Raw genomic sequence first — 23,822 nt, 5'->3', positions numbered from 1 at the left:
GGCTTTGTTTTTGAAAAGGCAATTGTTTTAAGTCAGACAACAGAGTGAATGCAAAGAGGCACTGCAAACAGAGTCAATTAGTATTATTACTCTCATGTAGTAGTTTTAAGGAGCTTGGAAGGTCAACATAACCCAGTCTCTAGGACAGCCTGATAGAGACAGGTATTTATTTGGAGGGACGAGGGTAACAATCCTGCTCTTAAACTGGACAGAACTTTTGAAGCTATCGGAAGCTATAAAATATGTAAGGGAAGCCAACTAATGCATTATTCCATTTGAAGAATGAATGAGGGGCTACCATTCCCTCTCCCATTTCTCCCTTTCATCCATCCAGTCACTGAACGTTAATGAACATTTCCTGAGCATCTACTATATCCTGGACACGCAGAGACGGTGCTAGGCACTGGCACTAGGGATATGATGGCAAACGAATCCAATCTCTGAAGGGCAGCAGAACGTGCCGCCTGAAACACTGCTGTAGGGTGCTCGTTTCGGCAGCACATACTCTAAACTTGGAACGACATAGAGAAGATTAGCACGGCTCCTGAGAAAGGACGACATGCAAACTCATGATGGGAAACACTACTGTAGGAGTTTAGGACATGCCATCCTAAAACATGCCACGTTGGTGTATTGATTATTTTGAGCTGTAGGCACTTGAAAAACAACACATGCACAGTGAGACTTTCTCCGAACTCCCCTTATCTGCCTAAAGATAAATCCTCCAAAAGGAAGTCGGTTGTCATAAATTCCCCCAAGATAAACTTTGTCACAGATTCATACCTCTCATCTATTCTTCTAAGAGCCCATTTGTCTTCCCTAAAAATCATTTACTTTTCTCTAAGAGGTCTACATCTCCCCCGCACCTTTCTTTATTAAGATGGTATTTACAATTTTTTTTAAAGATTTTATTTATTTATGTGACAGAGAGACAGCCAGCGAGAGAGGGAACACAGCAGGGGAGTGGGAGAGGAAGAAGCAGGCTCCCAGCGGAGGAGCCCGATATGGGACTCGATCCCGGAACGCCGGGATCAGGCCCTGAGCCGAAGGCAGACGCTTAACGACTGTGCTACCCAGGTGCCCCAAGATGGTATTTAATCCTAAGTCCTAAAACTGTATTTTTGAGAGTTGCTCATTTCCCTATCTACCATATACAAATGAGGCATACATTTATATATATGTCAATATATGTTAATTATATAATTATAATCTATATTTATTATATAATAAAATATATAATCATATAATAATAAGATATATATGTTAGTAAACTTCTGTTTTTCTAGTTAATCTTTTTGTTAAAGAACCCCAGCTGAAAACCTGAATGGGTATAGGTAAAGTTTTACCTCCTCTACAGCCCCCCGTCTTCAGATAATACTATCTCTCATTTATTTATGAAAACTTGTACATTGAGAGCACTTTTAATTTGCAATTACATACGCTAAGTATTAAGTCCCTTTTGAATAACTGTGCCCAATTTAGAGTAGGCAAGAGAGAATAACAGAAGCCGTTTTTAAAACGAAATAGTGGGGATCTGATAGAATAAGAATTTAGTTTTGATCTTTACAGCAAAGTTTTGTTGAACGTGAGAAACTCATCTGCAGTGCTATTCCTTCTCTAGCGTTTATGCCATCGGAGCAGGGCAGTGACACAGGAAAAAAAGTGAAAGATTGAGACAAGGCTGAGTTTTGGTATCTCCGTACATTTGAAATCAAGTATGAATATGCTTTAAAAACAAAGCACTGAAGCTACACACTCTGACGAGCTTATTCAGAGAAGCTGAAGACAGAGATGAGTGGTACCCAGGAAAACACGCTGGATCTGGGATCTCGAATCGAGATCAGATCTAGATCAGAGTGCTAGCTAGTCACTTCTTCTGTGTGTGAACTTAGGTAAGGTGCTGAACTTCCTGATCTTTCCCCCACTGATAAAACAGTAATAATGCTCACTCTAGCTGCAGGGTTTCTGTAAGGGTGGCTCAGATGCAAGGTAGGGTGTTTCCCACCTTTCTTAATTCTTGCTGAATGGCACTCCCTCCACACAAAGCAGAGCTGGCCTCTCTGTCTCTACCTTTAAGTGGCACAAGACTGTTCTGGAGTTGTCTAAGGGAGCTGCTTTAAATAGTTTCTCCAGTCATAACAAATAAAAACATAATGAAATCAGAAAAGAGAGTTAGAGGATGTTATTGTTTTGAGAAAGCTTAGAGCAATACAGTTAAATAACTTATGGATGATTCAACACTTGTAAGTAAAACACTTAATTCAGATTATTTAATTTTATATTTATATATACTTACTTTCCCAAGGTAACAATATAGACCGGGAACAACTAACCAAAGAACACAAAAATAACGTAGACTTCCTTTAACTTCTCTAAAATTAAGAACAGTAATAGCTATCACTTATTAAGCATCTATAATGTACCCAGCAACTTGCTATATATTATACAAACACCCTGTGAGTCCTCCTAATCCCCACTAAGGAAAGTATTACCATCAACTTCGCATTTTAGACAAGGAGACGGTACTGCAGAAAGGATGAACAAAACATTCAGGGCCGCTGTGTTCCCGAATGACAGGGAGGGCTGAACCCAGGTCTGGGGAGCGGAAAGCCTCTTTTCACCATTGTATCCTGTGCTTTCCCGTATTCCTAGCAGAAAATGTCATGACAGGAGTGTCCGCGTACAGAAGCCAAGTTCAGACACAGTGCAGACGGCTTCCAAATGCCAACTATGTGTGCACCAAAGAGAAGCCTCTAAGACACACTGAGAAAGGCCCTCCATACATAAGGCCAGGTAAAGTAAATGTTTAGAAACAGGCATAAATTCTCGTAGTTTGCTAGTAAGTGGCGTATAAAACAAATAATCATGAATATAAAATAAAAATAATTACCTAACAACAACAAAAAAGAAAATCTTAAGGCTTTACCATAATTTATTGTACCTCCCCACTGAAAACAAAGTGGACGTGTATGTAGGTGTCTTGCAAGGTACCTGGCATGCAGAAGACATTCAACAAATGGTATGTGCTCTGAAAAAATACTTGTTGAAAACCTAATACATGACGGAAAAAAGGAATACTTATCGCATTCATTGTCTTCAACTACTTAAAAACCTTTACTATTCTAACTTCCCCAGTTACAAAATGGCAACATACAAAATAGTATTTCAAATGGACCAGAAAACCAGGTAGGCGGTATTTATCATAAATAAAAACAACAAAACTTACTCTTTTCAGTCTTAGAGAAAGCCAAGTATAAAACAGAGTAATGCCCTTCTCCATACAAAGTTATTTTTGTCTAGTGTTTATGATTCTCCTAAGATTTTGTCCTTCCGGGTTTCCCTCCCTGGTTACCACCATGACAGCTACCTCTCTGAGCACCATCAATCACAGCAACATCCACTCTCAAAACCTAAGACAGACACACTCTTCCATAAACAATAGGATGGTCTTTATTTCTCTAGCAGATTTTGTGCAGAAATATGAGAATTTTAAATTAGATTTTTGAAAAGAGAACAATCTCAAATTCAGAGGAGCTCACTCTTTTGTCTAGAAAAAAACATGAATTTTTTTTTTTAAGATTTTAAGTAATCTCTATACCTAACGAAGGGCTTGAACTCACGACCCCGAGATCACGAGTCACATGCTCTATTGACTGAGCCAGCCAGGTGGCCCTAGAAAAAACCTTTAAACAGTGCTATTCTTAATGCTTTCCAAGCTTAAAATACTTTAAACAAATTTATTTTCACCAGATCAAACAACATAAGAGATCTTCTCAAGAATTTATACTTTTAAACACACAGTGTTGTCAATGGAAAGGTAGTAAGCAAGGAAGCATCCAAGTGGAGGACTTCTAGTGGGTAGGCTGTAAGCACAGGACAAAGAACACTGTACTGGTGAAGTGACCCACATGTTAGCTCCAGAGTGCCAATGGGACCAGTATTAAGTTTGAAGCAAACCAGTTACCTGGACAGGCTTACATTCTGTCATTATCTCTGTCTTGTTACCCATTAAGGGAACTAATGAGATGATTCAGTGCGAAAACCTTCAAGTCTTTTAATGCAACTTATTACCATTACTGTAATAACTGTAGGGATATATCTAGAATCAGGGCCCAAGTTCTATCTCCACGTTATAAAATGTTACAGAAATGAAATCTAAAAAATTTAGGAAAGAAATAGTAAGTCTGATTCACAGTTTTTGCCTCTTATTTTTTAAATCAAGTTTTAACCAATTTGGTTATTTTATACCAAAGGAAGGAAAACCATAGCTCAGGTTTTTAATGATTTGTTTGTCAATATGTATCTGCTTTACTTCATTGCTTAGTGATTTTTAATTCCTTACTCAGAAATATAGATCTGTCAGTAGAAAGGGTTGAGGCACAGAAGATATTTAAGAAGTGTTGACAATATCTCTTTCTTGTATTAACTCAGTCAACTGTTTTGTTCCATATACTGGTATGACAAGAAGAAAGACACAATCTCAGCTCTCTCTTCATATTGCAGTGGAAGAGCAACAGCAGATTAATTGCAACACAGGACACAGCTGATAACAGTGGTGCATACAGTGGGCTGTGACAACTGCTAGAGTGGAAAGCTGCAAGGTCAGTGAGCAGTCGGGCAACAAGTGGAAGTAAATGGAGGCAGGACACTGAGTGGGTCTTGTGGCAGGAGTGCTGAGGAGAAATGGAGACATGGAAGTAGGTGGGGGTACTGCTTATCCATAGGGGATGGAGTTTAGATTTCACTCTGTATTTGCTACCTCTGCTGCAAGACTGTAAGTAATGTGATCAGCTCTGGTTTTAGGAAGATTAATGCCAGCATAGGGAGACCAGTGGGAGGGAGGAAGGGGGACAGGATGCAGGAGGCCAGCTAAAGTTCCTGGTAATACTACAGATGGGAGAAAATGAAAACTTGAAGTAAGCAAGGGGCAGTGGGCAGAATTTGCTGGGAAAATGGATAGGTCTTTATATGCAATTAAATTTGAGGAATGTGTGCATATGAAAGAGAAACAGGAAAGCAAAAGCAGACAATAAGAAATTATCAATAAAAATGTTAACGGATTTACATAATAAAGCTAAAGAATATAGCTACTTTCAATTATTCCTTTTGTAAGTTTTAAACACTGTTCTGATTTTTATGAAAGTTGTACATAGTTTTAAAAGTCCAATCATTCTAGAAGGCTGGTATCGAAAATAGCACTTGCTGTCTCCCACCCCCTATTTCCCAATCCCCAGGGACACTTGCTTTCTTTTAGCTGACTAAAAAAAAATTTACCTTCCATATTGCAGAAAAAAACATGCTAATGTTACTAACTCCGACTTTAAATGTTGTCTACTAACTTCTCATTCAAGAAGACGAAGCTTTAACTCAACCCAAGCACTGAAAGCCAAACCTCTGCCAACCTCCACATCACACATGCATTCCTGGTCTCCCTCCCCTGAGAATGTTACACCATAATTCTGGTTAAATCAACTTTTAGAGTTTTCATTTTTATAATGAGGCAAATGTTACCTCACAGTATATTATGACTGCTCCTTTTTCCATAGGCTCCTTTCTTTCCTGGAGTTTATAACTATCATGTTTTTCCTTTGCCATGTTGTGTATGTATTTCATACAAGCTTAACCTTAAATACTCTTCCAGTTGTATACATCTATTTTCAAAACTTCAAAAAAAATTTTAGGTAGTTTTATCCATTTCTTTTTCTCCCTCTTTCCCTCCCTCTCTTTTTCTTTCATTTTTTTTTGAGGAAATTTCTCAATTTCTCACGAGCTCTCTGGGCTATTCCCTTATCCTGGGGATGCCCTTTACCTCTTGCAAACATATCCTTATTTCCTAGAGTACTTAGCTTCTTCTTTCTTGCTTTACACCCTTGTTTTGGTGGAGCACATCCTCTAAAAGCTTTATATGCAGGACATGATTTTTTTTTTTTTTTAAAACTTCTCTGTTTGAAAGATTTATTGTGACAATTAATAGGTTAGGATAGGTACGGAGTTCCAGGCTGGAAATATGTTTCCTTCAGAAAATTGGGAGCACTGTTCCAGAGTACTTTGGCTTCCAGTTAAAAAGTCTCAAACCATTCTAATTCCCATTCTTCTATGTGACCTGTTTCTCTCCTCCCAGCCCCCATCTAAATTCATAGTAATGCACCTTAATTTGCATGTATTTTCATATATAATGGACCCTTTCAATTTAGAAACTCATGTTTTTCTGTTCAATTGGAAATTTCTTTTTAATTGCTTCACTGATGATTTTCTCCCTTCTGTTTTTTGTTTATTCTGTGTTTGTTATTTCTTCCTACTCTCTTTCTCTCTATTAAAAGGAATCTCATTATCTAGATGTTGGATCTCCTGGCCCGGTCCTTTAATTTTCTTTCTTATTTTCTAACTCTGTTTTATATGCTGCTTCTTGGGATACTTTTTCAATTTTATATTCCAACCATCTTATTTTCATCATATTTTAATTTTCAATTACATTTTTTCCTTTTTTAAGATTTTATTTATTTATTTCTTTGAGAGAGAGAGCCAGAGAGTGAGCTTGCAGGAGCACGGGGAGGGGCAGAGGGAGAAGCTGACTCCCTGCTGAGCAGGGAGCTCAGACTCAGGGCTGGATCCCAGGACCTTGAGATCATGACTTGAGCAGAAGGCAGACACTCAACTGACTAAGCCCCCCAGGCACCCCTAACACTTTTTCCTTTGACATACGTCTTTCCTAAGAAAGAAACCTCTCTAAGACGTTTCCTCCTCCCTGGGTAGTCTCTGTGTACTAACAGTTGTTTTTTCTTCCGGTTGCTTGTTTAGATCTCTGCTTTCATTTTGATGCTTTCCTCACATGTTTAGGGATTTTTGGCTATCCACTCATGTCTAAGAGTGGGGCAGTGCAAAGGTTAACTTGAAGCTTTGTGTGAATTGATGGGTGGGTCTGTTAACTCTAGGGTTTATAGGGGTCATTCCTTGGTAATCCCTGAGCCTAGATTTTTAGGCCTTTTCTCTTGGGCTCATGGTTTCCCCAGAGAAGAATCTCCCAAATTTCTTCTAGAGGGAGGCAGTCAGGTTCTAGTGTTCTGGGAACACTAAAGACAATAAAAGAACACTGGTGGGCTCCATGTTCACTGAAACTCCGAGTCCTTAGTCCAAATATCTTACATTTTACCCCTAGGATAAATCCTCAACGTACTGGCTGGAGATCTGAGTAAGGCTGGAGACCTGAGAATATAACACCTTCGTAAACAGACTTTCAATCAGTTCTTGTTTTTCAGTCTTAACTTTTTCCCTCCCCTTACCAATTTCTATGCGATACCTAGCACTGCCAATTTCTATACATTTAGGAATTTTATGGGTTATTTCTTGGCTTTCCCCATTATCAACTTTGTATTTAGCTTTCTTGGATCTGCCAAGTCAGTTATCACTCACCCACCCACTGTCCTACTTCCAAAATCTCTGTAATCTCCTTTCTAATTCTCTGTGTCCCGTGTGTTTATGCCAGTTTAATGGGGTTTCAGGAGCAACAGGGGTAAATGCAGGAGCTCAACATAACATCTCATATCCATATTCTTAATCACTTCTTTAATGACATTTCTACTCAGCATCTGGGCAGGTGAACTGACGGGGAAGAAGAATCTAGGTGAGGAGGCAACTGAGTGGGGAAAGCTGAGGAAGAAGGAGAGAGGGGAAGAAGCTGGGTGAGAAAGCTGGGGAAGTCAGTATTCAGGAAGCCCAAGATCACCATCTCCTTTTCTCTAATCATCAGAGACAATGGCTCTAGTCAACTTGCAGGAATATGTACATTATGTTTTGACAGCAATAGATGGACATGGAATCTTGAGTATTTCTGGGTAAGATTCCAGTGATGCATGTTGGCTTTTGTCCATAAAAGGTATCCTAGAGTTCCTGAATCCACCTGTTTCTAGGGCAATGAAAAAATGTGCGATGGGAGTAAGAACACAAAAAGGCAAGATTATATTAGAAGACTACTTCCACCCCTTTATAAAAGGCCAGAATGGGTATGGACTCTTAATTTTGAACATGAAACAAAATTTCATTAGGAGGATAATTACCCTATCATATCTCTATTCCTGTAGTTGTATAAATCAAAATTATTTTCAGGCAAAAAAAACTACATTAAAAAGACAATGTGACACGTATTAGAATGGTCAAAACCCAAAACAATGTCGCTATCAAATGTGGAGCACTAAGAACTTTCATTTACTGCTGGTGCTAATGCAAAGTGGTACAGCCATTTTAGAGGACAGTGTAGCAACCACGTTGTGATTTGTTAGGCCTGATCATAGGCAATTACAAAGATATGATAGTTAATTTTATGTGTCAATTTGTCTGGCCTATAGGATGCCCAGATAGTTGGTAAAACATTCGTTCTGGGTGCATCTGTAAGTATGTGTCTGAAGAGATTAGCATTTGATTCAGTGGACTGAGTGACGAGATCTGCCCTCAGTGAGAGTAGGCGTCATCCAATCCATTGGGGCCCCAGATGGAACAAAAAGGCGAAGGGAAGGTGAATCCTCTCTCTCTCTTCTTGAGCCAGAAGGTCCATTTTCTCCTGCCCTTGGACATCAGATCTCCTGGTCCTTGAGCCTTTTGATTCTGAAACTTGCACCATTGGACCCTTGATTCTCAGGCCTTCAAACTCAGACTGAATTATAGCACTGGCCGTGCTGGTTCTGTGGCTTGCAGATGACTGACTGTGAGACTTCCAGACCTCCACGACCATGCAAGGCAATTCCTATAACAAGTCTCCTCATATATACCTGCATTGATATTCTATTGGTTTTTTCCTCTGGAGAACCCTGACTAATACAAAAAGTTCCACCTGACAAGTCTCGCAGGGGAAAACTGTCCAGCCCACACCAGCCATGGTGCACAGCCAGTGCATTTTAGTCTCTGAAAGGAGCTGCAGTCAAGGTCTTGGCCAACTTAGCTGGCATGACCTCTCACATATTTATAGTCCTATCCATGGTGCCTTCATTCCTAAATTTCTTTCTCTGAGCTCTCGGCCATAGGTCCTTGTCAGGTGCCTCTGCTAGGACCTCCTTATTGGGATAAGAGGAAGAACTCCTGAAGGCACTTTTTCTCATTTGACTTAGTACCCACTTCTTTTCCACTCCTAGCCTTTCCACCTCAATCCCCCACCCATGCCCCCAAAACCACTGCCACCTCAGGGTCCTTAAGCTATCAGAGTCTTTTGTTCAGGGCTCCTTCAACAGTGAGATGAGCCCACATGTATGCTGATCTACCTGACCCTCAACCAGTGTGCCATTCCATGGGTGAAATGGAACAGAGGGAGCTGACAATTTCTCCAGTTTTTGACTCTTGCTCATACCACAAAATTAAGTGATTAAAGGCTTAACTCTTTCATTTTTGACTTGTTGCTTTAGTTGGCTACTCTAACACCTAACAGCTCAGCTCTCTCTCCTGCCCAGCTCAGCTGAGCTCCTGAAATTTACCATATCATCCAGGAATCATGCTCCTTGTTATTTATGCAAACGAAATGAAAACTTATGTCCACACAAAAACTTGCACGCTGATATTTGCAGTGGCCTTATTCATAGTTGCCAAAAGTTGGAAGAAACTAAGATGTCCTTTAGTAGGTGAGTCGATAAACTGTGGTAGAACCAGACAACAAATATTATTCCACGCTAAAAAGAAATGAGCTATCAAGCCATGAAAAGACATGGAGGAAACTTAAATGCATATTACTAAGTGAAAGAAGCGAATCTAAAAAGGCTACATACTGTATGATTCCAACTATATTGTATTCTGGAAAAGGTAAAACTGTGAAGACAATAAAAAGATCAGTGGTTGTCATGGGTTACAGGGATGAACAGGCAGAATACAGAAGATTTTTACAGCAGGTAAACTATGCAGATAATACTATAATGAGGGATAGATGTCACTATAAAAGTTTGTCCAAATCCATAGAAAGTACAAATTGTATTGTAAACTAGGGACTTTAAGTGATAATGATGTGTCACTGTAGGCTCAATTATAACAAATGTACTGCTGTAGTGAGGGATGTTGATGTGGGGTATGCTGTGTGTATGTGGGGGTGGGGGTATCTGGGAATTCTATACTTTCAATTCGATTTTGCTACAAACCTAAAACTTCTTTAAAAAGTAAGGTCTACATTTAAAAAAATCTAACCACTAAAAAAATGTGCTACTATGATGTATCAGCCTATCTTAGAGAAATTTTAAAAGATTTTTAAACTAAAATATAAAGTTATATAAATTGTATTTGTAATTCAAAGGGTTATATTAATATCCATATCTGAGATGGTCATAAAATGACTGGCAAGATTTAATGTCTGAGAAGGAAGAGAGCTGGCAGTCAGGAAGTGCTTAAACACTTCTTTAAAAATAAGATCACCAATTTGTGTTTTGATAAAAACTCTGTGACACACTGCTGTGTGATTTAAGAGAGCCTTTGTTTCTTAGTCCCTGAGGTTGGGTAAAGCTTTTCCAGGAAAGACAAATAAATTCGATTTGTAGTTGAAATAAAATACATTTTAACATCGGTATAATGTTGAACATGCTCTTAATGAGAAAATGGAGAAATAGAAATTCTGGGGTAGGACAGATGGAAACACTGGCAGAGAGACAGGTATCAGCTGAGGAGTTAAGCAGAGATTTAAAGTGAAATGAAAAGGAACAATGTTTGTAAACTATGAAGAAGACACAACTGCCACATCAGGCCAGGCCAAGACATGGTTAAAGACAGCCCTAGAGAAAACCCAGGAAAATGACAGGGCTGTGACATGTTCATGCTGGCTGAAAACACAAGGCAGGAAGTGGGTAGAAGTGCCAAGAAGAAAAGTTTTCCATTTACCAAGTGTTTAGAGAGAAAGTATATTAAAAGAGACCATAAACATTTAAGAGATACTTTCTAGTCAGGAAAATCAACTGTTAAATGAAGTTGACTATAGTGTTTTAGTTATTAATACAATGTACAAGACAAAAGGTATGGTACATTGTAAATCGGGGGAAATGCTTTTCTTTGATACTAGTCAAACAAAATAAAAATTTAAATTGATAGAAAAATAGATGTGAAAAGTTTGATGCTTAAAAAGTAGACAATGCTTTCTTCAAAAAAGCCATGTCAAAAAAGTGTGTTTTAAAAAAATCTTTTTATTTGAGTTCTTATTCTAAGAGCTTCTTGGCACCTGTCTTCTCAGCAATTACTGTACACATATCCATGCCACCTCCCCAGCCCATGTCTCTACGGTACCTTTCCATCTGAGATCACCCCAAATATTGAGCATATGAAGAGCTTCAAATGCTTTCAGGGTTAGGGAAGAACTGTAACACACGTGGTTCTGGTCCTGAAGAGCTTCCAATCTATTTTCGAAGGTGGGACTAACATGCAATAAGGAACAGCGTAAGACAGAGTATAATTAAATGCTACACTGCACTGTATTGATTAAAATCTTCTAGGAATACCAAAGTGAGAAATCAATGTGGGCTAGAATAATTGGGGAAGGTTTGGGAAAAAGCTGCCTTGCCCTAGGCCTGAAAATAGAAGCACAGTTTAGTTAAGTAGAACCAGGGAAGGGAGAGAACCACAGGAGTGACTTTATTACAGTATGGAATAAGGCAGAAAAAACAATAGTGTAATGAGAGTATGGCTATTAATAAACTATTATCAGAGTAATGGTTCATGATTAGATTTCCTTATCTCCTAGCCTTTGTTAGTGTATATAAGCTTCATCCATATAATCCAGCAAAGAATCCAAAAAACACTTCTTATAACACATAAGAAAATAAACATGTTATGGTTTGATTAAAATGTTTGGGAATAATTCTATTTCGAAATGGATGCTATCTTAATTTTAGTAAAGTGAAAGTTTCATTCAAAGAACGGCCATTTGACCATCATTTCAATGGTTAAATTTTAAAATCTGTATAGATAATGTTCCTATTATTTTTCCCAATGTGAAATTTTACTTCTTACTTAATAAAATCAAGGTAGGGCTTGAGGAATGGAAAAGGCACTGTCCAGCCCGCCTGTCACTAGCCCTATGGCCTTGATCGGGCTTCCTAACTTCCAAACACGGAGGTTGGGCTCAATCTCTGAAGCCTCACAAAAAAGATGTATGTTTATAAGAAATCTATTAAAGTGGTTAAATACTATACTTGCCTGACTAACTGGATTACTTTAAAGTGAATGAAAGCTTTGTTCAAGGTATATGAAGAAAATTATAAGAGTACTTTTATTAAAAATTAAGTATGAGATGCCAAAAGTAGTGAAAGGGGCAGAACAAGAACAAAGGAGGGGCACTGGGATCTAGCTCCACGGACCAACTGTGATTGATTTAAATTACTGAACTGCCAAGGGCACTGTATCAGTTTGCTAGAGATGCTATAACTGAATGCCTAAAACTGGATAGTTTAAAACCAGAGAAATTAACTGCAGAACTGTTCTGGAGGATAGAGGTCTGAAATCAAGGCATTGACAGGGCCATAGTCCCTCTCAGACCGCAGGGAAGAACGCTTCCTTGTCTCTTCTAGCTTCTAGTGTTGGCAGGGCTCGTTCCTTCATAGGCTCGGAGACAGAATCTGTTCTATGCTTTCTCCTAGCTTGTGGTAACAGCTCAAAATCCTTGGTGTTCTTTGGCTTGTAGATGCAACATTCCCATTTGTACCTCTGTCTTCATATGGCACCACTCTCCCTGTGGGTCTTTACATCAGCTTCCCTCTGTGCGAGTCTGTGTCCAAATTTGCTTCTTTAGGTAAGGACGCTAGTCATATTGCACTAGGGGCCCACCCTACTCCGATATGACTCATCTTGACTAATTATATCTGCAACGACCTAGTTCCAAAAAGGTCATAGTCTGAGGTACTAGGGGTTAGGACTTCAGCATATCGTCAGACCTCATTATCAGTGCCTATAAAATCAAGATTTTAGACTAGATGCAGTTAGCCATTTTTCAGGTTATATAACCCTTTGAGAAGAGGATGTAAATTACATACCGTTGGCTCAGGGAAATGCACACATACACAATATTTTGCATAGTTTCTAGATGGTCACAGGCCCTTTGAAGCCCTACATTGAACGCCTAGAAAGATGCTGTCACTGGAAAAAGGCTCTTTTAGTTTCCCCGAGTGCACCATTCATTGAGCTGTAAATCTATCACCTATGGCTCCAAGAGAATACATGTAACGTTCAGAGCCTCATACAGTGGTATTCAGCTAGGAGTTTTTGAAAGAATGGGTTTGAAACTACAAGGTATAACTAAACATCACCACTCCGGATGCCCAGGGCAGGGCATCATGACTTAGAATCCACTGAGACGGAATAAAAACTTGACACTGAAGTTCCATCTGGAACACTGAGGCTGGGAAAAGTTCCATCTGGAACACTGAGGCTGGGAAATTGTCCACCTTCCTCTTGGCTTTGATCACGGCCTAAACGTAAGCTCGTTTACTAGTACTGTCCTCCCATGCATTCTACCCAATTCTATTCTGTGTCCTCCTCCTGCTACTCCTCTCCCTCTCCATCTTTTTCTCTGAGGAATAATGCCTTTCCCTCTGGGCCCAGCCTTCCCGGAGTTACTGCTGCCCCTGCAACCTCCAGCAGCAAGGTGGGGGGTGCCACCTTGCTACCATGATTCTTGGTGAAGTGTCCCTAGAGGACCAAACAAAAATCCCAGCTCCCTCATGATCTCTTGATCTCCTCAATCACTTACTTTCCCCTTAACTAACTTCGACTGGCGATACCCAGAACTGCTCCATGTCCTCTTGTTTCAATCTCATACCCTACCTCACTCAAATCCCCTCATATTCTGATTTCCTCATAGTCTTTTCCTGGCCATGCTTCCTGCCCCACACATCCCAAACCACCCCTTAAAATGCACTCAACACCCTCCATCCATCTGCTTTCCTTCAGTTCTGCCTAATGATTTGGACATAGGCCTCGCTTGGAGCCTAGATCATGATCTGCCTCCTTTGTATCTTGCCTGGATGGCTGAGCACGGCTCAGAAAATCATAACCTTAGGGCCTGGTGCTATCACCCACTGTCTGTCTCTGCAGGATAGTATCTTCAACAGCTAGACCAGCTTGTCCTAGTCCATGGTCAACGATCTCTCCCACACTTCCCAGGTATTCCCCTAAAACTCCCAAAACCTTACCATGCCTCACTCACAACAGACAACCTTGCTTCCTCCTTTATCAGACATGGGATTCCCCCACTTCCCATCTTCTCCACCTATAAACTAGTCTAATTCTGAAGCCTGCCTAGTTCCTTCTTCCTGGATCAGAACAAGCTTTTATTCCTGCTCCCCAGCCAGTCTTCCACAGGACTCCTGACCTGTTCCATTGCCTCTAAGTCCTTGTTTCTTCAATTATTTCACTCAAAAAATATTTGTCAAGATTACTATGTACTGGGCCCTGTTCTGGATGCTGGGATATGGCATGGAAACCAACACAGACAAAATCCAGGCTCTTGTTGGGGGGTAAGGGAGTGGGTGTGAACAAAAATAAACAAGTAAAAACTTCAAGTAAACAGGGTAATTTATCTTTTCATAGATCTCATCAATGGAACAGGGGGAAAAACTAGTATTGATCCTTGAGGGACCAATCTAAGACTGATTGAGAAGTAAACCCTCAATTGGTTCTCCCCTGCCTCCAGTGAGCCCTGGTCTCTTTCCAAAGACAGTCATCCAACCTTCCTTGCTCCTGCACTGGTCCCTAGTTACATCTTTCTTCTCCTCTGCTCTGCTGACTTTCTTTTTTTTTTTTTTTTTAATGTTTTTTTTTTTAATTTATTATATTATGTTAGTCACCATAGAGTATATCCCTGGTTTCTGATGTAAAGTTCGATGATTCATTACTTGCGTATACACCCAGTGCACCATGCAATACGTGCCCTCCTTACTACCCATCACAAGTCTATCCCATTCCCCCCTCCCCCTCCCCTCTGAGGCCCTCAGTTTGTTTCTCAGAGTCCATAGTCTCTCATGCTTCATTCCCCCTTCTGATTACCCCCCTTTCTTTATCCCTTTCTTCCCCTACCGATCTTCCTAGTTCTTATGTTCCATAGATGAGAGAAATCATATGATAATTGTCTTTCTCTGCTTGACTTATTTCACTTTCTGCTGACTTTCTTTAAAGATTACTCTACACGTGCTATCTCCATATTCTTTCCTTTTCATTTAATCGACTTTTTAGTTGAAACTGTAATGCATATAGAATACAACAGAACAACAGGAACAACAAAACTATAGGGAAGGCTATTATATTCAACTGTCCAGTCACTCTTCAACCCATCATAATCCAGCCTCCACTTTACCATTTCACTAAACCATTCTGGCAAAGGTATCTGATGACTGTCCCTCCACAGGGCCAAGTTTGAATGGACATTTCCCACCTTACCTTTTTATACCTCAGTATTCCCAACCCCCATGACCTCCCTTGGCTCAGATAATACAGTTTTGTGAGGTTACAACACAAGCCCATCTTTCTCTGGTGCCTTAAACACTGAGGTTAAATGCAGAGTTCCAACTTTGCCCATCTTCTCTTTCTATAAGCACCCACCTTAGGAAGGCTGACCATGTAATTCTTATCATCCTATTGGGACGCCTTTGAGAGTGAAAGAGGGAAGTACTAATAATTACTACTCTTGACCAGCAGGTATAAACTAAGACTGTCCCAAACAAATCAGGATATATGGTCACCCTATTCTTAGGAGGTCACATCCACTATTATGGTTTTAACTAACACATACCTATTAACCATTTGCAAAACTGAATCTATAGCCTTGATTCTGACATTGAGCTTTATTTTCCAAATCTTCAGGTTATGATTTCTCACAGATCTCAAATTCAGCAGGGCCAAACCATAATCATTTCCATTCCGAATACCTGTTAATCCCTGTATTTCCTATCCAAGTTACACACAGTACCCAGTCACTCAACTCTCCAAGCTGGGGATTGTTTTAGACCTCCCTCACCCATCATATTTAGTCACCAAGACATACTGACTTTAGTTTTGAAGATTTCTTTAATCTGCAGTTTTTCCCCTGGACTACTGTCAACCTTTTATCTGATTTCCTTGCTCTACTCTTGTCTCCTTTAAGTCTGTTTTCCATAGTGCCACCAGAGTGATCTAACACTGACTGTACTTTTGCTTTGAACCCTTCAGGAGCTTCCTATTTTTTACAGGATAAAGACTTTCATCATGCTCCTACCCCTCTTCGCTTTCTTTGGTCTCATAACCTGTAAGTCTCCCTTTGCACTCTAATACCAAATGCGTTGTAGAAACACACACACACACACACACACACACACACACACACACACACACACACAAAATCTCCCATTAAAACTGTTTCTCACTTCCAAGCCTCTGTTCATGCTGTTCCTTCTGCCTGGACTGCAGATCCCCTTATTTAATTTGCCGACATCTACACCATTTTCTTTAGTCACCCACAGCTGGCCCAGAGGGGAGTTCAGTGCCTCTCCTTTATTTGTTATTTTTTTAAGATTTTACTTATTTATTTGACAGAGAGAGAGAGTGAGAGAGCACCAGCAGGGGGAGCGGCAGAGGGAGAGGGAGAAGCAGACTCCCCACTGAGCAGGGAGCTCAATTGTGGAGCTCGATCCCAGGACCCTGAGATCATGACCTGAGCTGACGGCAGATGCTTAACCAACTGAGCCACCCAGGCGCCCCTCAGTACCTCTCCTTTAAACTCTCATATTACCTATCCATACCTCAACCACAGCACTGGATATGTAGTTTAAAATTAATTATGTCAGTCTTTCCTACTAGCTGAAAAACTTCTTGAGCATAGGGGCAATGGCTCTTAAATATTAAATAGTCATCCTATTTTTAGGAGATCTCATCCACTGTTCTGGATTCAACCAAGCAAATTAAAATAAACTGGTCTAAATACTGAAATGAATACACAATTTCATTATCCTTGTATTTTTCCACATGTGCTCATATGTTTTAAAACATCAATAGACGGACTGAAAATGCGTAAGGGCTTCAGCTGCCAAAGATTTGCTTGTTTTATGAAATTAATTTTAAAAAGTAGATCTTAGCATAGGAGACAGGATTAAATTTTTAAAAAATATATAGTTGTGATACACCAAAGTTAAAAGAGCAAATACTTAATTGTTTAAGACTACAGAAAATCAGAATACATTTCAACAGTTGTTTGAATTGGAAAATTTTGTGAAAAGATTATCCTAAACGATTTTTTTTAAAAAAAGAGGCTATTCGTTCCTTTTGATTTTTTATTATTTACATTAAAAAATTTATACTACTTTAAAATGAGAGATTAGTATCGAATATTCTAAAATCTAGTCTCCATCAAATCTACCCAAACATCCTTCTCTACCTTCCAGATGTTAGCTCTCATGATTTCCATGTTCTTATATGATTAGCTCTGACTTAGAAAGAAGGAACTTTTCACTTAGTCTGTCAAAACCCAAACTATTTGACCTTCGAGGCACAGAAAAAACCCACAATTTTTGGATAAAATGTGGTGCTCCTGTCACTTATTCATTCAAGTAATTTTGGGGGAATTAAAAAAGTATAATCTAAAAATTTAAAGAATATTATTAGTGTCACCAGAGGCACAACAAGAGCATCTGGCACCACTGGTACTCAGTGAACAAATAGAGAGAACCACACAGCAGTGAAACAGTCAAGATTATGAATGACTCCCGACAGTTTATGTTCTGACAAAGTCCTACTCCTAAGAGGTTTTTTTTTTAAAATTTCCTATTTAATCATCACTTTGTGCAATCTTCCTAATTATATTTTGGCTTACAAATCTTGTTTTGTGAGCAGTGATTATTTTTCTGAGAGGAAAACAATTTGAGGTATTTCGAAATTTAAAACATGCTCTGATATTTTCTTCAAGCTGAAGATTATCAGACTACTCCAAACAGATAGGCACCGGCTTTCCAGCTATGGCAAGCATCCTAAGGTAGATCTCATGAGACAGGAATACGTCTACCATTTGGCAATCTACTGAGAAATACATTTGGCCAAAATATAACTGAGAAGAAGTTAAAATATCTTTAAATGTAATATTTATTTTTTATTGGCAAGTTGTTGATACTATAAAAATAGCTCCAATCTCCTGATAAATATCTTTGAATACTTCCTACCTGTCAGAAGGTGGAGCTCTAAACATATCTGAAATACCAGCTTTTTATTTGTGCATTTCACAAATGTGTGTAATGAGGAGATTAAAGCGGGAGTAAAGTCTTTAGAAAAATGGCTCTGAGGAATATTTCAATTCTCTCAGGATAAAATCACCCACATCTCCCAATATGTACATAGTTAACTAACAAAAAAGATATTTAGTATGTTCCTTTGAAACTTCAATATATTACCTACTATAAAAATGGAGGCACAGTAATTCAGAGTAAAAGAATAAGTATATTTAAAAGACAAACGCATTCAAAAATCAGGACCACCTACTTGGATGTAGGCAAGGTCATTAACACTTACAAGCATCTCGGATGTAGAGTAACATGGCTATGAAGATATAATCAACTAAACTCAGGCTGAGGCCATCTGCAAACAAGGCATCCCAAACGACCAGAAGATCCTGCAGGGGGAACTCTCGTCCAAACAGTAGCCGGACCCACCGTCTGGAAACAAAACCAAAATTTGGAAATGAGTACTTCTGAGAGTAATATAAAGAGGAATCATTTTCTCCTACACTTGTGAAAAAAAAATTTTTTAACTGATCACACTGAGCAAATATTATATATCAAACACGTAATACAGTAAAATCCAAGTTTTAAGCTTTCATATGAATTTTGTAATTTTATAACTGGGCCACAATCATTAAAGTTTATTCCTGTATGTATAAAACACTAGCGTGATATTTGAAAAGGGTAGATATCTTTCATATTTAACACAAATCCCAAATCTCAAAAGGCAAAGAGGAAAATGAATGCACAGTGGTCTGATAGTTGCCTCACAGGTAAAGGTAGGAATTAAAAAATAGAATTTTCCCCAAATTTTATGATCACTACTGATTTTGTTGTTGCTATTGTTAACTGGACTTTTGCAAATAATTGTACAACAAATTAACTACAACCAAACAGAAACTGCATTCTCACATTTCACTCTTACTTTAAAATATTCATTTTAAAATTAAATGTGGGGAAAAAACTGTAGATATATATATATATATATTTTTGTCAACAAAGACAGTTATTTTAAGTGAAATAAATAGTGACACTGTATTTTTAACTTTAGAACAGATATACTTTATTAGTGAGGTTGTCTTTTGAGCGCCATTTTTAAAAACCGAGTCACTTCCATGGCCAGGAAAATGGGTATCTATGCTATGAGCACATCCAGGCAGCTTATAAGAACACTAAACAAGGTCTGTATATAATTATATGCCATAAACAGCTATACCTCAAACTTTCAACAAACGTTAAGCTACTCATAAATAATTCTTACAAGAAAATTGAGGTGCCTGGGTGGCTCAGTCAGTTAAGCGGCTGCCTTAGGCTTAGGTTAGGATCCCGGGGTCCTGGGATAGAGCCCCACATCAAGCTCTCTACTCAGCAGGGAGCCTGCTTCTCCCTCTCCTGCTCCCCCTGCTTGTGCTCATTCTCCCTCTCTGGTCAAATAAATAAAATCTTAAAAAAAAAAAATTCTTACAAGAAAATTAAAATAATTCACTTTGAGATCCATTTTTTATCCATTTACTTCTAATTCTATAACAGCACGGCTACAATTTCCTTACACTAAACCTTTTTTCTCCAGGAATTTCAGCTAGAATTCTACGTCGTTCTGGCACATAACAAAGAATCAAAAATTCCAAATTTCTAGTATACCAAATAGTACAGAAGAGAGGGAATTCTCTAAAAATTAGTTAAAAGAGATGACCTTTTTGCAAAATTAGAAACCAAATATAACTATCCGTGGGGTTAAAGTGAGTACCAACCCCCCTCTCCCACCCAGAATTCAAATATTCTTCAGGGAGTGTCATATTTAAGGAGAAATCAAAGCTGTGACAATATAGTGTAGAATCACACAAATGTATCAAAGTTATTAGTTTTATTTATCTTTCAGTTCTTACTGTACTGCTAACATGAGAGGTGACTAAAACAAAGTATTTTTTTGGTCTAATATTGCCTGCAGTTATGTGGCTTAGGGAAAAACATTCTTTCTCTACACACTTTTAATTCTTTCAAATTATACATGCCAATATTTACTATTTCAAGAAGTACAAAAATATCTCTAAATCACATAGAATGTTTTTCTTAATGACAAAGAATTAACTGGTCTAGCAAGGAGTATCAGGGGAACCAGAGAATGGGCAAATCAAAAAAAGTACCTGGATTAAACCATTTTAGGCATCTGCTTAAAGGATCTTTAAACTTATAATTACATCTGCATTATTAAATGGCTAAAACAGTTAGAATGTGGTCATTTACAGTTATTCAGCTGATACAACTGGGAGAAAAATGATGAAAATCTAAAGTCTAACATGCTTACTCTCGTTGGTAACACTGTATTGTATAACTGAAATTTGCCAAGAGAACTAAAATATTCTTACCATAAAATGAATCAGTGAATGAATGAATGAATGAATGAATGAATAAAATGTGTGAGGTGATGGATAACAAGATGGGAGGAATCCCTTCACAATGTACACGTATATCAAATCATTACAATGTACACTTTAAATATCTTACAATTTTATGTGTCAATTATACTTCAATAAAGCTGAAAAATAAAATAATTAAGAATTACCTTGGCTGGGACTCCTGGGTGGCTGAGTTAAGTGTCTGCCTTCGGCTCAGGTCATGATCCCAGGGTCTTGGGATCGATTGAACCCCATGCCAGGCACCCTGCTTAGTGGGGAGTGTGCTTCTCCCTCTGCCCCTCCCTCCAGCTTGTTCTCTCTCTCTCTCTCTCTCCCCCTCCTTCTCTCTCCCTCAAATAAATAAGTAAAATATTTTTAAAAGAAGAATTATCTTCGTTTAATAGATAGGCAAATTTTGGCAGTTTCAAAATAGAAAATTCTGACATTTAACCGATCCTCCCTGGTTCAAATCTGGATGTCAGTACAAAATTCAAGAATTCCACCTACATAACGGTAGCTACATAGTTGAGGTGAGCATAGCATAATGCGTAAACTTGTCGAATCACTATGTTGTACACCTGAAACTAATGTAGCATTGTGTGTCGACTATACTCAAATCCAAGAATTAAAAAAGAAAAAGAATCACACCTATAAAATTGTACTGTACCTTGAACTTACTCCTTTCATTAAAAGAGGTGTTTTTTTTTTTTTAATACTTTCCTTATTTGAATAAGCCCATTTATGTAACCAAGGCTGGTGTTTCCTGAAAGACATTACTTTTCCTTAGCCTTCTTATGTGTAGGGGGAAAATCTTCTGTGTGTTCTCCCTGCTACCTCCCATTAAAAGCAAAATGACTTTTGAAAAAAGTTGACATCTCTCATGCTAAAACAGACATCATTTCACAAAAAAAAGAAAAAAAAACTGATGGTTAATACTCACCACAGAGAATATAATACCATCTTTTGGCCCCTTGCTGAAAGCCCAAAGATTTTTTCTTTTTCTTTTTTTTTAAAGATTTTATTTATTTGACAGAGAGAGACAGAGAGAGACAGAGAGAGAGGGAACACAAGCAAGGGGAGTGGGAGAGGAAGAAGCAGGCTTCCCGCTGAGCAGGAAGCCTGATGCAGGGCTCAATCCCAGGACCCTGGGATCATGACCTGAGCCAAAGACAGACGCTTAATGGCTGAGCCACCCAGGCGCCCCAAGTTCTCTCATTTTCTTATGGACAATCACAGCTTTGGTTTCATTACAGGTGGTGTTTCAAGAGAAAAGAAAGAGACAGAGAGAGAAAGAAGGAGGAAGGAAGGAAGGAAGGAAGGAAGGAAGGAAGGAAGGAAGGAAGGAAGGAAGGGAGGGGCAGAAAGAAAGGGAGGGAAGGAGGAAGAAAGAAAAAAGGAAAAGGAAAGGAAAGGAAAGAAAGGGAAAGAAAAGAAAAGGAAAGAAAGGGAAAGAAAGCAAGGAGGAAGGGAGAGAAAGAGAAAAAAGAAGCAAGAAAGCTCCCTCCTCTTAAAGAAATTATATATATCCTATTAATTCTATAACAAAATGCCCAGTTACTGCTCAAACTCATGCAACTTCCCTGCTGCTTGGGGTTTTGTTGGCTTAGCTTCAAAAATGACCCCACAGACAGAAACGTGCAGCGATCTCCACTGCAGCACTGTCAGGAGGGAGAACTGCAAATATCTAGTCATCTACATTGAATAAAACATATGATCAAAACTACACACAATGTAAGTCTTCAGTACTTTTATATTTAATGTGTAATCTATGATGTGCTGCTTTATAAATGTTTCACATTGCTTTATTTTTGAAGTTTCACCTTGCCAAGTACACTGCTAAATAATTCCAGGGCACGGACCAAATTGTGTGTGTGTGTGTGTGTGTGTGTGTGTGAGAGAGAGAGAGAGAGAGAGAGAGAGGGAGAGAGAGAGAGATGAAAAGAGACAGAGAAAGAGAAAGATCCAGAAAGTTCTTTGAGAAGAGCTCTGTACACTTTGCTAAGTGCTCTGTGTTTACCAAGGTCTTGATAAACTCACTGTAAAGCCACCTGTCATGCTACCAAGAGGGAAAGGTGTAGCTAAATTGAAAGTACAGGCAGTGATCTTGTTAGTGGCAACATAAAAATAATTCAGGAAGTGGAAAAAAAAAACCCAAAAACACATAAGGAAAAAAATTTATTATTAGATGCTTGGCATGTTCCTTTTATATAAGACTGTTATACATGCAAGGATATAAAATTAAAGCAAAACACAGTTTCCTGTATTTTATATGCAATTATAGGAAAATTAAAGCCAAATTCTCAAAATATTTAAGTAGTACTGTATGACTAATGGAAAGCTTTGGGACCAACGATGACCTTATCAATAATTTAATCATTTTAATCCCTACTGGATTTAGTTCATACATATATTCACCACACACAAAATTTCCTGTGCTATTTTGGGCTTTCTTCATTGAGCTTAAAAGCCAAGGAAAAATTCCGTTCTTTATGGAATGAGTTACCAACAGAAATTATTTCAGTAAGCTTTTGTATTCTTAGAAAGGAAAACTTACTCGAAGAAATGAGGTCTTATAAAGAAGTCACTCCTAAAATTAACATGCTTTTATTGCAGTTAAAAATATTTAGAGTGAGTTTAACTTACACTTAAGGCTTTCTTTTCCCCTTAAAGATAGCTTCAGTTTAATTGCTTGATACTATTAATCTTGCTTTATGCATGTTACACCTGCAGATTGCAATACTCATAACTGTACACATTTTATCACTTGTGATAATACAATAATTCATATTTTACCAGACCTACTTAGTAATTAAAATCTACAAACAAAAAAGACCATCTGAGGTATTAAATTTAATAATAAACCACCGAAAGACAGGACTGTTTCTATGTCTGCACTTATACCACTATTCTCAATTTAAAATTTCTGTGTAATTAAGCTGCTATCCCCAGGGGAAGGAACTCCTGATGGTATTATTGCTTGGTGAATGACCCATGGAAACACTAAGAGAAATCCATTTTTTTAGCAGTTTATGAAAATGACCAATTTGAGGTTCAACTAAACAGAGCCTTCATCCAACATGGCTGTAGTAGGTTATACATGCAGAAAGAAACATATACTGTATCTTCATTTCCTATTCCTTTAATGACCCTTTAGTAAGATACAGGCATAGCCAGCTTAGAAGAACAAGTAAAATAAAAAACCTATATTCAATTTAACAAACATTGTAAGGGCATCTTAAGCAAC

The 23,822-nt window shown here is 38.5% G+C and overlaps 1 protein-coding gene and 1 non-coding gene across 2 annotated transcripts in view; one reads left to right on the top strand and one right to left on the bottom strand.

The window, feature by feature from the left end:
• The window catches only part of TBC1D5 (TBC1 domain family member 5), a 562,848-nt gene that overhangs the window by 123,888 nt on the left and 415,138 nt on the right, over window positions 1-23,822 (bottom strand). The window contains exon 15 of the mRNA XM_045791684.2: window positions 18,475-18,617. Within this exon, the coding sequence (XP_045647640.2) occupies window positions 18,475-18,617 (143 nt within the window). The remainder of the gene's footprint in view (window positions 1-18,474; window positions 18,618-23,822) is intronic.
• Window positions 483-589, top strand: LOC123788499 (U6 spliceosomal RNA). The gene has a single exon (XR_006778516.2). It is a non-coding gene; the product is annotated as a U6 spliceosomal RNA (small nuclear RNA).

This window comes from Ursus americanus, chromosome 20 (genome assembly GCF_024610735.1).
Source record: "Ursus americanus isolate L20-20 chromosome 20, mUrsAme1.1.p, whole genome shotgun sequence".
Classification (NCBI taxonomy): domain Eukaryota; kingdom Metazoa; phylum Chordata; class Mammalia; order Carnivora; family Ursidae; genus Ursus; species Ursus americanus.
The sequence above is the reverse complement of the archived record's forward strand: the minus strand, read 5'-3'. Positions and strand labels throughout refer to the sequence as shown.